Source organism: Ascidia mentula, chromosome 1, assembly GCF_947561715.1.
Source record: "Ascidia mentula chromosome 1, kaAscMent1.1, whole genome shotgun sequence".
Lineage (NCBI taxonomy): Eukaryota > Metazoa > Chordata > Ascidiacea > Phlebobranchia > Ascidiidae > Ascidia > Ascidia mentula.
Genome location: NC_138566.1, coordinates 25,270,668 through 25,284,044, shown reverse-complemented (window position 1 = coordinate 25,284,044; position 13,377 = coordinate 25,270,668). Strand labels below are relative to the sequence as shown.

General features: G+C 37.2%; 3 protein-coding genes across 5 annotated transcripts; all 3 read right to left on the bottom strand.

Annotated features, from left to right (window-relative positions):
• Positions 1 to 724: 724 nt before the first annotated feature.
• On the bottom strand, positions 725 to 2,437 carry LOC145909087 (uncharacterized). 2 transcript variants are annotated; one of them, XM_082996415.1, is made up of 4 exons: positions 2,078 to 2,437; positions 1,425 to 1,573; positions 1,178 to 1,349; positions 725 to 1,094 (listed from the first exon to the last, which is right to left on the bottom strand). In XM_082996415.1, exons 1-3 carry the CDS (start codon positions 2,167 to 2,169, stop codon positions 1,204 to 1,206), a joined length of 387 nt encoding a protein of 128 aa, XP_082852541.1. In that variant the 5' UTR covers positions 2,170 to 2,437; the 3' UTR covers positions 725 to 1,094; positions 1,178 to 1,203. The 2 variants fall into 2 exon arrangements, with proteins under 2 accessions (XP_082852541.1, XP_082852536.1); XM_082996410.1 differs by having other exon boundaries at positions 725 to 1,349; positions 2,078 to 2,432.
• Positions 2,438 to 6,804: 4,367 nt separating this feature from the next.
• LOC145911584 (uncharacterized) lies at positions 6,805 to 7,954 on the bottom strand. Its single transcript, XM_082998982.1, has 3 exons — positions 7,796 to 7,954; positions 7,408 to 7,577; positions 6,805 to 7,316 (listed from the first exon to the last, which is right to left on the bottom strand). Exons 1-3 carry the CDS (start codon positions 7,900 to 7,902, stop codon positions 7,102 to 7,104), a joined length of 492 nt encoding a protein of 163 aa, XP_082855108.1. The 5' UTR covers positions 7,903 to 7,954; the 3' UTR covers positions 6,805 to 7,101.
• Positions 7,955 to 10,401: 2,447 nt separating this feature from the next.
• On the bottom strand, positions 10,402 to 13,344 carry LOC145903626 (tRNA-dihydrouridine(16/17) synthase [NAD(P)(+)]-like). Of its 2 annotated transcripts, XM_082991743.1 has the most exons (6): positions 13,207 to 13,344; positions 12,929 to 13,144; positions 12,175 to 12,316; positions 11,849 to 12,015; positions 11,628 to 11,786; positions 10,402 to 11,354 (listed from the first exon to the last, which is right to left on the bottom strand). In XM_082991743.1, exons 2-6 carry the CDS (start codon positions 13,129 to 13,131, stop codon positions 10,616 to 10,618), a joined length of 1,410 nt encoding a protein of 469 aa, XP_082847869.1. In that variant the 5' UTR covers positions 13,132 to 13,144; positions 13,207 to 13,344; the 3' UTR covers positions 10,402 to 10,615. The 2 variants fall into 2 exon arrangements, with proteins under 2 accessions (XP_082847869.1, XP_082847860.1); XM_082991734.1 differs by lacking the exon at positions 13,207 to 13,344 and having other exon boundaries at positions 12,929 to 13,194.
• Positions 13,345 to 13,377: the final 33 nt, after the last annotated feature.

The window sequence follows — 13,377 nt, the reverse complement described above, 5'->3', positions numbered from 1 at the left end:
ATAAATTTAAAGGGGGATATCCGCCGGCTATTTCCAACCCGTAAGTAAAATTTTCCATGACTAAATGTGGTTGCTACGTTGCCCCGAGCAAAAAAGGCAATTAAAAAAGTTTGAGACCAAATTTATCAAAATTACACCTAACATAATAATAATGCAATGCCAAGTCCTATTCAAATAACCGTGATTAGAAATATTCTTGAACATTTTGTTTTTCATTCTACATGCTAGTTCATTACGCAAATGTTCAAAAGCTGGTAAACAGACGCAGGATGGTTTCAGCATGTCTTGTTAAATTTTTGAGGTTGTCAGTCGTGCTTCTACGCGTGCATTCGTTCACGCATTATTACGAAATGGGTCACGCGTGGATGCGTTCAACAGGTTCAGTCCATTCCGCCTCACGTTAGGTTCTCGCGTTTTTTGTGTGATTGTGCATTGTTGCAGGAAGAGCAGGTTCGAATAACTATTGGATCTTGTTAACACGTAGAAAAGTAAAATCTGTAAAACTTTTCCTTGAAATTAACCCAACGTTATTAACATTTGAGACAAAAACATATCTGCAATGAAACGTCTCTTGTTTTCACAATGAGTTTACTTGGCCTGGATTATTTGTCAAACAATTCTGCACCAAGTACGTGTAGATGTCGTCCGTACCAGTTGCGTGTGTTTGCCTACCCAAGTTTTTCCCTGCGTTGCCATACGTTCCACACGCACACAAGTTCGTTGAACTGAATCTATTCAACCGAAATCATGTGTGAACTTTCACGACTGTGCTTCAGAAACAGGTTGCATACGTCACAGAACGATTGAACAACATTTATAAAAGATGCAACATACGTAGTTGTGAAAAAAGTACAGTTCCTGCTAAAACTACGGTAAAAATTACATTATTTGTTTGATACATTCATAGAGAGAAATACAGTCTTTAACAGCCCCAAAAACAAATCTCAGTTTCATGGTACGAATAACTTTTGGTTCACATGACAGTTCTGTGAGCTGCATACAGATGGCCACTAGGTTTCATCAGTGCAGCATTGTATGACTATGGACGATCTTGCAGGCCGAACGGTCAGGCAATGACTTCCACTTTGTGACGACTACAAAGAGTATGCAGTATGCAGCTCAAAGTATTCATTTTATTATGTCCATGCTTATTAATATGGTTTAAAAGTAAAATAACCTCCGATCAATAGGCAAGTGCCACTATTATGGTCCCGGAAGCAGCCAACGGTCACGATTTGATTCGTAGAATAGCCGAAAAACCTGTTGAACAGTAAGTGACATTGCTGGTAACACGAAGTGCGCTAAAACAGGAACGCTGGACGAAGGATGCAGGCAGCATGAACATAAACCTAAACAGTTGTTTTGTTGTGTGAAATACATTGGGAAACTTTAAATCCTATGTAATAATAAGTTAATAAAGATACCTTCAAAAATCTTCATAGCTGCGGAAACATACACCATGACTTTTTTAACATTACGGTCGGTGATACATAACAAAGTGATATAATAAATAAGTAGGCCAAGTATCAAAATCACTGTCAGCACTGTGCAGCACCACCCATTTGTCTCCGTTCTAGAATAAAAACAGGAGCTAAATTATGTTTTTTACATTGAACCACTTATAAGCCACCGAAAATAGTTTTCACAACCCCGAATGGTTAAGGGTCTAAACTAATAGTTTATCCAACCCAATAAAGTGCCATTTTATGTAGGGCCGCCCCCAATTTGGTAAACGTTACCATAGTTACTAGGTTACCCTGCACCAACGGCCTACCGTAAAGACCTGGAGCTGCGCTGGCAAAGTGGCTAATTTTGTATCATAAAAAAACGGACGCTAAATAGTACTACACTTCATTTAGCGCCCAACAACACAGTAAAACATGTGGATTAAAGTGAATGTACAGGGGAAGTGCAAATATAGATAGAAACAAATCGTGTTCAAAACAGAACGAACAAGGTCGTTTACGTACACAAGAATAAATACTGTACCTTATGATAAACGTTGCGTTTGCTAAAAATGTCAGCGTTAACCTTGATGTTCTATTTTAAAAGCTGAAGCTTGTTTCAAAATGCTTACTTGTGTTCCGAAATGTGAAACGAACGTGTAGCAAAACAGAGAAACACGTTAATGAAGAGGGATGTGAATGATGCCACGCAGCAGGTGTCCATTATTTCTAAAGTAACTTTTCGGCGTCGGATCACTTTTATAAATTTAAACAGGTAACTGTTTGTTGCCACTATCAGAAAACTACAAAGAAATAGAACCCAATTCAAATGCTGTTGCACTTCGTTTACGCCCGTTTTGTAAACCTTCGTAACGCGTTTCGTACGACTGATCACACACAAAAAAAATTGTATCCATCAAATTGCTTATTCAACAAGGCTTGACGTCGTCTGACTTTTTACCTGTGGTAACAAAACTTTATGCAAAGAGCGAAACCAAAGTTATTTAGTTGCCCTAATGCTGGAAGTTAAATTGTGCAATGGCAAACAAAGCCGACAAAAGTATTAACAGAAACTTTGAACATATCACGACGTCACTTTCAGTTGCAATAGTTTTGCCTTAGTTAGGAGAACCTGTAAAACCTTTACATACAGTACGCTATTGAGTTAGCAGATGCTATATCAGCCATGTTGGCACACGATGAATAAAAGCAACTGCAGTTAGTAGGAAATACCTCTAATCCACTACATTGCAGTCAAACGGTGCAGCTAACATCCTGCAAAACAGTTCCTGTTTCCCACTTTGCTTTGCACCGTAGACGTCATAAATTTTACCTAATTCAAGCCCCTGGGTTTTTCCCCACAAATTTTCAGGGAAAATTCATTGCTATTTTGCTTGCAAATGTTTTACGGCAATCCGATGCCATTTTGGTGTTGAAACAAAAAAATCACCTCTTCGCGCTCACGTTTGTTTGCACAAAATTATTTTGCTGTCGTTTAAAGAAACGTCGAAATCACATTATGCCAAAACATTAGTTGTTATTTTACAAAGATGTTTGCCCAAACTTGGTGGCAGATATGCTGGTGACAACAACGTAAAGGAAGCACAAGGATCATCCGCACAAAAAAAAAACATTTTAAATAATTTCATGCGTTACAACGCTTTGGGGTCGCGTGCGGAAAATCCTATGGAATCATGGGAACACAACTTATTTATAAATCTCGAAGGTTTTCACAAACATTTATGTGCTCTAATGAATCTTGAACAATTGGGGAATATAAAACGGTGCCGATAATGTACTTGTTTAAACCCTGCAAAACAACACTGCTTATCTGCAGCTCTACTTTTGCGGCTTTGTGTCAAGGACAAGCCTCAAGTTTCACCAGAAGTCAACCGGTCGGGGATTACCTTGTGGTCGTCAGTCGTGTTGCAACGCTCGCATCCATTCAACCATTTCAGAAAGGGGACAGGCTTGACTGCGTTTAACAGGTACAACCCACTCCGCTTTGTGTGTGTGTGTGTGTGTGTGTGTGTGTTCGCGAGGTTGTGCATTGCTGCTGGTAAGAGGGTTTCAAGTTGGGCAAATAACTAAATAATTCTTAACAATACAAATTAAAACCCTTCATATCAGTCCATAGCAGGTTACATGCACTACACAGTTGATCGATTGCTATTAAATCACGCGTTCTGCTAAGCTTCAATGTTGCCTCCGCAAGCACCGAAAAAATTCACGTTCCAACGGGATGACCAAAGGAAGGTACATTGTTCCGTCAAGTTTACCGGCACACATGCAGCGGACTTTACATTGTGCCGTGAGGCAACAATACAACAACAAACATATGCTGGCACCTAAATCCCTTTTCGCGATAAAACACCCAAACTTAACCCCTAAATGAGTTGTACTGGTTGGCGGCGCTATTAAAATTTGATAAAATGTTTCCCTTGCATTTGAAGTTCGAGTCACCATCTCTGCTTTCATAAGGCGGATTAGTTGAATCTGGTGGTATCATTGCGATGGCTCGATTAAACGTCACGTGCCTTGATCACAAGACTACGTTCAACGGGGCATGACGCCAAGGCCTCGAGTCAAAGTAATTCAATGAAGCACGACCTACAATGCCTTTCTGAAGCGAAGGACGTAAATTTGAAATTTCTGAGGATATGATTTTGGTTGTATTGACATGTACTGCATATTACGCATCTTCGGGTTGTTATATATAAGATATCAGACACCAATACGCCATGCTGCTAAATTATTGCCATTGACGATAATTCTTTCACCAATTTTCACAACTTTCAATTGCAACACACTTCTCTAACATATGGTATTGAGTAAATGCCGCTGGCTCTATTTAAGGAGTGCTGCAGGATACGTTTCTGGTTGCACATTTATATTTTTCGTTATCATAAGAAAATGGGATGTTCCCAAATTGCATAAATTAAACATTAAAAAGAGAGAAACCGGACTTATTTACATGGCGCACTCAATATTTCCATACTGGTACAACATTTTGGATTTGCATTATTTGTATTTGTCAAAAGCTAATTAGCCAATGCTCCTATCCAAAAATCGTTGATATATTTCTGTAATATATTGCCAATAGTACAATACAACGCGCAGTATAACCTCTCCTCACTTCTTCAATGAACTATCCAAGCAAAGCATGGAATGTATATGGAAGAGAATCTTAATGCACGCCTTAAAACTGTGTGTGTGTGTGTGTGTGTTCGCGAGGTTGTGCATTGCTGCTGGTAAGAGGGTTTCAAGTTGGGCAAATAACTAAATAATTCTTAACAATACAAATTAAATCCCTTCATATCAGTCCATAGCAGGTTACATGCACTACACAGTTGATCGATTGCTATTAAATCACGCGTTCTGCTAAGCTTCAATGTTGCCTCCGCAAGCACCGAAAAAATTCACGTTCCAACGGGATGACCAAAGGAAGGTACATTGTTCCGTCAAGTTTACCGGCACACATGCAGCGGACTTTACATTGTGCCGTGAGGCAACAATACAACAACAAACATATGCTGGCACCTAAATCCCTTTTCGCGATAAAACACCCAAACTTAACCCCTAAATGAGTTGTACTGGTTGGCGGCGCTATTAAAATTTGATAAAATGTTTCCCTTGCATTTGAAGTTCGAGTCACCATCTCTGCTTTCATAAGGCGGATTAGTTAAATCTGGTGGTATCATTGCGATGGCTCGATTAAACGTCACGTGCCTTGATCACAAGACTACGTTCAACGGGGCATGACGCCAAGGCCTCGAGTCAAAGTAATTCAATGAAGCACGACCTACAATGCCTTTCTGAAGCGAAGGACGTAAATTTGAAATTTCTGAGGATATGATTTTGGTTGTATTGACATGTACTGCATATTACGCATCTTCGGGTTGTTATATATAAGATATCAGACACCAATACGCCATGCTGCTAAATTATTGCCATTGACGATAATTCTTTCACCAATTTTCACAACTTTCAATTGCAACACACTTCTCTAACATATGGTATTGAGTAAATGCCGCTGGCTCTATTTAAGGAGTGCTGCAGGATACGTTTCTGGTTGCACATTTATATTTTTCGTTATCATAAGAAAATGGGATGTTCCCAAATTGCATAAATTAAACATTAAAAAGAGAGAAACCGGACTTATTTACATGGCGCACTCAATATTTCCATACTGGTACAACATTTTGGATTTGCATTATTTGTATTTGTCAAAAGCTAATTAGCCAATGCTCCTATCCAAAAATCGTTGATATATTTCTGTAATATATTGCCAATAGTACAATACAACGCGCAGTATAACCTCTCCTCACTTCTTCAATGAACTATCCAAGCAAAGCATGGAATGTATATGGAAGAGAATCTTAATGCACGCCTTAAAAGTGAAGTTATTTAAATGGAATAAAAAACGTTCCCAATTTCATCAGAAATCGACGCGCACCTTTTTTAAATTCTATATCGCTTCCGTATAAAGATAGTTTTTAATCTGAAATAAAATCCTCAAACGAACAAACTGGGGGGTGTCCGATATATTTTGCGCTAACGATATTTTAACACGCCTGCTTTCCCAATCATGATTACAGTTAAGACTGCCCACAGAATACAATCTTACAACCACACAAGCGTCGTAGAACTATAAGCTATACATATGCTGGATATGTACTTGATCGTTCATCTATAAACTTGAGGTGTTTTTCGTGTAACGGCTGTTATTGAATTATCAGATTGTCTGTCTGCTGAATTTCTCAACGATCAAAGTTCTTATTTTGAACGATCACCTCTTCGATCTCATGAGTCAAAGTTATATTTCAACTTACTACTTGTGCGTTGAATTATATAGCCTGTACAGGTCATTACCGTTGTGTGCTATATGTTTGGAAAGAAACGTTCTACAGGCACGTTCATCGAACTGAATCGATTCAACCTAATCATGTGTGACGTTTAACCACAGTGGTAGGGAACGGGTTTGAAAGCGTCATAATACACTGAAGTCAACAACAATGTTAATTAGTAAAACTTCAAATAGTAGCTTCTTAGTTACATTGCTGCAAGGGCAGTCTATTTGTGTAATAATCGCTTTGGTAATTTGGGAAACAATCACTTAGACACCTGCTTATTCACCACCAAGACACTTACATGATTAAAATTTTCTCAAACAAACCTCGAAACGCGGCCAAAAATTCATTTAAACTGACTGAAAAGTGACATTTTCTTACATATTATGAATTATACGAAGATGTATTCGTATTATTGTTAATTTCCCTCATGGTCCACAAACTGCAAATACTTCTACCTCGATGATTAGGCAACTTTTACCCTTATTTTAGCGCGTGATACAAAAGCATCCGCATAAATAGGAAATTTGTATTTCGCACATTAAAATTCTCATTGTGTAACAGGAATATGATTAAAATATCAATAAAATAGTTCATGTTAAAAACAAATGTAGCAATTGATTCTAAAAAAGGGCATTGAAGGTCGTGTTTTTAGTTTGTAGAAGTAATCCAACGTTCAACTAAAAACGCTTGATACTTTCCAAAATATAATGCAAATAACTGTTACGCCTGAACAGGCATCGTCGGTTTATCTAATTAAGCAACTTACAGCAAAAAAAATATACATTTTTGTATGATGATGTTTATTACTTAGAATTGAGACGTTCCAACTGCTCATTGTCGTTGACGTTTCCTCGAAATTCATATTTAGTTTCTTTGTTCCGATGGCAAGTTAACGCTTGACAGACAACAAATAAGATGGTTAGAATGAAACGCTTCTTGTAATACCAAATTATTTTAAACCACGACATTGAATTAAAATTTTCCTTGAGTCCAGAATCAAAATATGAGGTACACAAATCTAAAAACATTTTGATACATGTTAGTGCCTGTCCCCATAAAAGTCGTTTTAACAACAAACAAGCAACGAAACAATTCAGAAATGTGCTTGCCTTCCACTATGTTTATAAATACTGCAATTGACATCCACATCGTGTCTAATGCTTTTCCTTTAGCGACTTGATAAATTTCCCAGCATGCTTTAACGTCAGAGGCGAATCCCAAATAGGCTGCCATCACAGTGACCCACCAACAATCGTTAGAGTTTGACTTTGACTTTGAACTGTATAAAAAGCTTAGTTTCAGGACATAAAATGATAGTTGCGTGTGTACGCTGGTAGTTAAATGATAGTTGTGTATAGCCTATATAATTTTGGTATGTTTGCAAGTTTAACGACAGGGTACGAAATTTTAGAAATGGAAATTATGTTGTCCCTCGGTCATTTATATTAAATACTTGTTGTCCACACAGTTTTGATAGTAAGTGAAAAATGTACTTACGGTTCATTACTCTGCTCACAAGTAAGGAACATGACCCAACAAAACTGCAGAACGGTCAAAATCGAAGACAAAATTAGCAGAAGGTTGTTTTTGCAATATGACATCATAGCACTTCTTTTTGCAAGTTGATTGAGTTATTTTGTTACAAGTTGTAAAAATACCACTGCAGTAGATAAAGAAGGTTGTAATGAAAAAAGCTGTACATCCACATAAAAAAGCATGAACTCCCACTGCAGCTCCTCTGATATTTACGCAACTTCGCCGATTCCACACAAACCAGGTTAAACTAAAGTTTTCCTGCTGAAACCCCACGAAACATTGCTGCTTATCTGGGTCTTAATGTCTACGAAACTAAAGTTTCACCAGAAGTCAACCGGTCGGGGATTCCCCTACGAATTTAAAGGGAATGTGGTTCGATTGTTGTATACTTATTCGGAAAATCAATGCACTGCTATTTTACTTGTTTTTACTGACAGATGTTGTTGAATTAGCATCATTCTCCTATCCGTTTAATTTTAACGGTATTCATATTTGTAACAAATACTCTATCTTCACTTAGCCCTTCTTCCCAAAGTTCCCCCAGTATTGGCCGCCACATTTGTGATCAAACTAAATCAATTCAATTTAAACCATGTGTGAAATTTCACCACCGTTCTACGATGCCCATATGAACGCGTCCCAAAATTAGCTTCCATTATCTCCACCAACAAGTTAACTATGGGATAAATTGTTGTAAAAGCAGCAAATTTTATTTTGACGTTCAGATAAAAACGATTATTATCTTTCAAAATAATTCATGCACATAACTGTTGAACAAGAACTATACTTGCACCTAACAATTATAACATGGCAATGTGTTGGTATTCACCGGACAATATTGTAAAAAAACAGGTAATCATTTGTCACTGTAAATTAAATTCAAACGACTGTTGTAAATTTTAAACAAACGGCGAGACTGGTTTGGCGGGTTGGTCGGTGCGATGTTGCTTATTTCTGTTCATATTCTTTTCTTAGTCACGAACGACGACGCATAACAAAAGGGGACGAACGAAGAGTTTTATAATTGAACTGATTCAATAGTAGCACCACCAGAGACCAATCCAGAAATTTTCTCTATGATGGTATGTACAAAACTCATTGGGGCAGAATATGTGACATGCCATTATAAGCTAATAGCCTGTAACAAGTATCTTGAAACTGTAAAGTAATCCCATTTCCAACGTGAAACTGCGTCGAGAGAAACATCGATCTGAACAAACAAAACCCAAATTCCTGTTTACTTCGGAAAAAAATTGTACCCTTTGTGCGTCACCTTTGAGAGAAAAAGCGGTTATAACAATACCATCCCTAACAATATAATTTTTTTCTTGTGCGTCCTCTGACAAAAAAATTTTTGTCACATATCACAGTGTCTTCTAGTCAAAATATCCTTCGATAAATTGTTGACAACATTTTTATTTCAAAAGACCAACTGCAACAGTATTTAAACAGTAACGTTATACAATGTTCACAGCAACCACAAAGTTCAACAATCTCATAATTTTTGTTTGTGATAACCTGGTTTCCTATGTCACACGAACAACGGCAGTTTTGTGGTAATTTAATTCAAGGGCACAATGTCCACTTAGAACTGCATGAGGGTGAAGTCTTATGTGTGAAAGTTGACGTGTTTACAAAACAACCCGCAGCCATTATAGCTTAACCTGTGCTTTTGTATTTAGTGCCCACTGAGTTGAATGATGCAATCTTTCCCATCATCAATGATTCAAATGCTACTTGCGTCCACTGTTTGGCACTTATCGAACTATGTCACGCCGAGAAATATGTTTTGTAGATTATGAAGCGCTGATAATAATGTTAACATGGAAATGCGGCTGGCACAATTATTCGACTTGAAGGGGGCATGATGCCCCAATTATCCCCCCTCCCCCAAACACGCTAGTTCACAAAGCCTATAATTTAATTGTTTGAGAAACCCTTACGTGTTATGTGTGTAGCCTCTATTTCTTTTTACATATGTTCACACTTACATGTCCTCGTGTTCGTAAAAATGAATAACTATTCCAGTACAAAACTGTGCCACAGCAAAAATGCCGCACAATATTGTTGACAATTTGGCAATCTTATTACGAAATGACATCAGGAGGGTTTGTTACGTTCACCATGAAAAACTAAATGTAAAACAAAAAAGGGTTTGCTGTTAACCCTGCGATAGAATAAAATAACACACGTCTACGGTTTGATTTGTAACTTTTCCACATTGAATTAAACTATTAAAATTATATTCTCTACTGGAATCTCGTTCACCACAACCTAAAAGTAAAAGCCACTTCTGCCCAAGCACTAACATCAATTCAGGGCTTCCTTACGTTGTTTGGTTTAAAATCTTCCATGACACTCTGTTGCACACAAAAGTAAAACGAGAAAGAAGTTTCGTCCAAGAAAAGGTCTGTGTTCGGTGGTCTTTGTTTCATATTGCTTGATCAAATAGCTTTCAACAAAACAAAACAAAGATTGTTATTTTATGAACAAAAGTTACAGATACTGGTTCAAAACTTTTATTATTAGCATTTGCAGACAAAACAAATCCAATCAAATATATTTGTGCTATTTTTATTGGGTCTGTTACAAAAAGTCTTCCTGGAAAGTACTGTAAATAAATATTTTTATGTCACAAGGAAAATGTAAATTCCTAAAATACACACAGCTAAAGTAAACATTAAAATTATACAATTTTTACAGCAACAGTAAATTTTGACAATCTTATCATTTTTATAAAACTTAATATTCAGTGAATATGATCGTATAAACAAAAGTAATCTAGCAACAGGATACGTTTCCGTTACTATAACCATTTACATTTTCTTTGGGCGTAAAGTTTCTATGAGTTTGACAGAATTTCTCCAATTCCCGAGCTCTTTCTTTGCAACAACGCTTGCATGACAAAAATATACAATTGTTACCACTAGGGTTCCCGCAACGAACGCACTTGATATAAACCGGCTTTTTGGCTCGTCGTTCCTCAATACTAGCGGCCAGTTTTGCTGCTTTTTCATTGGGATTTAGATTCTCCAGACAAATTTCTGAAGCATTTCTGCATCGCTTCAATAACTTTTTCATCTTCTTCTTGGAGACGTTTCCCAAAACCGGGGCTTGCGCTGGGGGAATTTTCGATTGTATATGGTTTGGTTTAGGTGGGGGTCTGACATAGGGCTGGCAAATCCAATGTGGATGGGGCAGAGCCTCCTTAACATTTGGTTTATTCCAACATTCCGTCATGCAAGTTTCCCTCAGCACAGTTATTGCCTTTCTCATATCTTTGAGGTCTTTGGAGGCAGCTAAAATATCTCTTGCATTTGTGTGTTTCTGCAAACCATGGTGGCACATTTTGAAGATGTGTCCCCTTGCGTATGACATGGGACATGGATACTTTTCAACCAGATTTAAATATTCATCTGATATTTCCCAAGTAATTGGTTGTTTTCCTGTGAAAAGTGCTGGATTGTGAAGATTGCCTTCAGCCGTCATCACCCCATCTACTTCAAGCAGGTTTAGGCATCTATATTACAAAGTTAAACACAAATTTATATTTCAAATTCATTTAGAAACTGTAAACATTTGAAAAAAATGAGCATAATTTTTATTTAGAACATGGTTTGTATCAGTTTATTATCAAGTCAAATTTAAGCCTGGTATTTAGGAACTGAATAATCAGATTATATTTAGTGTGACAGTTAGAATACCTAAATGAAATCTAGGTCACCATTCCAATACATAATGACCAGGTTGAAAGGATTTTTACATTATATAAATATGTAAAATGTTTATTAACCTATCGACATCTTCCTTGTACTGAATGTTTCCGTTAGCAAAAACAGGAATGCTGACCGCATCTTTAACAGCTTTAATATGTTTCCAACTTGCAATACCAGTGTTCGGTCCTTTCATCTCTTTCGTTCTTCCATGGACAGTTAGCAGTTGGCATCCGGCCCTAAATAAATTAAAAAACCCACATTCGGTTTCCAACAAAGCTTTTTATTGTGATTGTTTTACTTTTCAAGCATCTTGGCGTATTCAATGGTCTTTTCTATGTCTGTGAAAATGCGAATCTTGCAAGTGATCGGCACAGACAACTTTTCATGGCAAGCTTTAACAATTCTTTCAACCAGCTCCCAATTTTCACCAAGATATGCTCCATAATTTCCACGTTTTGCAATCGCCTACATGCCACAAAACAAATATGTATGGTCTGTACATTACAAACCTATCAACCGTGGAGCAGAAATAGGCACAACAACACATATACAATTAATACGTTGATCATGTGCACACATACATTTTGTTATATACATAAAAGACAGAGTAATTTGTCGTCACACCTGGGGACATCCAAGATTTAAATCAACAGCATCACATTTCTCTTGGGCCATGAGACATGCTTGCAGAATAGTTTCAGGTTGGTTTCCACAAAATTGAACAATTAGAGGTTTATCTCCTTTACACGATGCCAACCCATCCACTCTGCAAAGCCAGGAAAAATTTATGCATCGTAACAAAATGCTGAAATGAATTTAACCAAGCAAAACAAGCTGTAAAATGATTGTAAACATAGACAACATAAACTCAGCTAAAACAAAACAGAAATGACAACCTATGAAAGCAGAAAAAATTAAAGTTTATCTCAGTTTTCAACATTTTAAGACAGTTACAATTGATAAAAATGATAAAAGTAAGGAAGGAGTGATAACATATGTTACCTGTATTGTAGAATTAGGAAAGGTAGTGATATCTAACAACAGACCAAAATGAACTAAACAAGTTACAACACTATTGTAAATAAAGATAACGCTCTAAAAGACCAAAAAGACGGCAAGACTTCAAGCACACATAACTCTGCTGTTACTCATGGGTTTTCGATAATTTTTTCACAAGTTGCATAAATTGACACAAAATTTCAAAAATTTAATGATTTTTGTGACGGATATTAATATGCATTGCAGGCCCAGGCTACAACAACAACAAAAACCGGCAACCCTAAACTAACTATTCACCTATAGCTAGCTCTAACAAGTTCTCTGTTCTTTTTTAAGACATTTAACACAATTAACCAAGAAGGATGGTTAAAACTTGTACCTGTATTGTGGATCTCTGACGAAGACGGAAGAATGCAGCATCGGAGTGTAGCACAGTTCGGCTCCGTACTTTCGTGATAACATTCTCCAAGCCAACTCACTTTGATCAACCATAGGAGCAACAATAAGCTTTGGTTTACCCAAAGTCCTCTCCCAGAATTCATATCCTTGAAGTTTTTTGATTTGTTCGGTTTTGTCAGTCATTTTTAGCTAGTTTCTGGAATACTTGACATGTAACTGAACAGACTTGCAACACAAAACAAATGTTCTTTTACTTACATCAGCTGTGAAGAAGCGTGGAAATCAGTCATGCGTATCGGCGACGAAGGGGTCGTAAAAGTTGCCTTTCTTGGCAAGCTGTTGACTTTCAAGAACTTTCCAACGACGCGACTACATCTACGTACCCCCACAGACCTTTTTTGCAGTGGATTGGAATTAGGTAATCATGTT

Excerpts from the sequence above, each read along its gene's own strand:
- LOC145903626 (XM_082991743.1), bottom strand. The coding sequence starts at position 13,131 with ATGACTGACAAAACCGAACAAATCAAAAAACTTCAAGGATATGAATTC. Across the intron at positions 12,317-12,928 it reads GTCAGAGATCCACAATACAG|AGTGGATGGGTTGGCATCGT; the intron begins GTACAAGTTTTA and ends CTGGCTTTGCAG. Across the intron at positions 11,355-11,627 it reads TACAAGGAAGATGTCGATAG|ATGCCTAAACCTGCTTGAAG; the intron begins GTTAATAAACAT and ends TTTGTAATATAG.
- LOC145909087 (XM_082996415.1), bottom strand. The coding sequence starts at position 2,169 with ATGGACACCTGCTGCGTGGCATCATTCACATCCCTCTTCATTAACGTG. Across the intron at positions 1,574-2,077 it reads TTTCACATTTCGGAACACAA|AACGGAGACAAATGGGTGGT; the intron begins GTAAGCATTTTG and ends TTTTTATTCTAG. Across the intron at positions 1,350-1,424 it reads AGCTATGAAGATTTTTGAAG|GTTTATGTTCATGCTGCCTG; the intron begins GTATCTTTATTA and ends ACAACTGTTTAG.
- LOC145911584 (XM_082998982.1), bottom strand. The coding sequence starts at position 7,902 with ATGATGTCATATTGCAAAAACAACCTTCTGCTAATTTTGTCTTCGATT. Across the intron at positions 7,578-7,795 it reads TGTGAGCAGAGTAATGAACC|TTCAAAGTCAAAGTCAAACT; the intron begins GTAAGTACATTT and ends CTTTTTATACAG. Across the intron at positions 7,317-7,407 it reads ATTTATAAACATAGTGGAAG|ATTTGTGTACCTCATATTTT; the intron begins GCAAGCACATTT and ends AAATGTTTTTAG.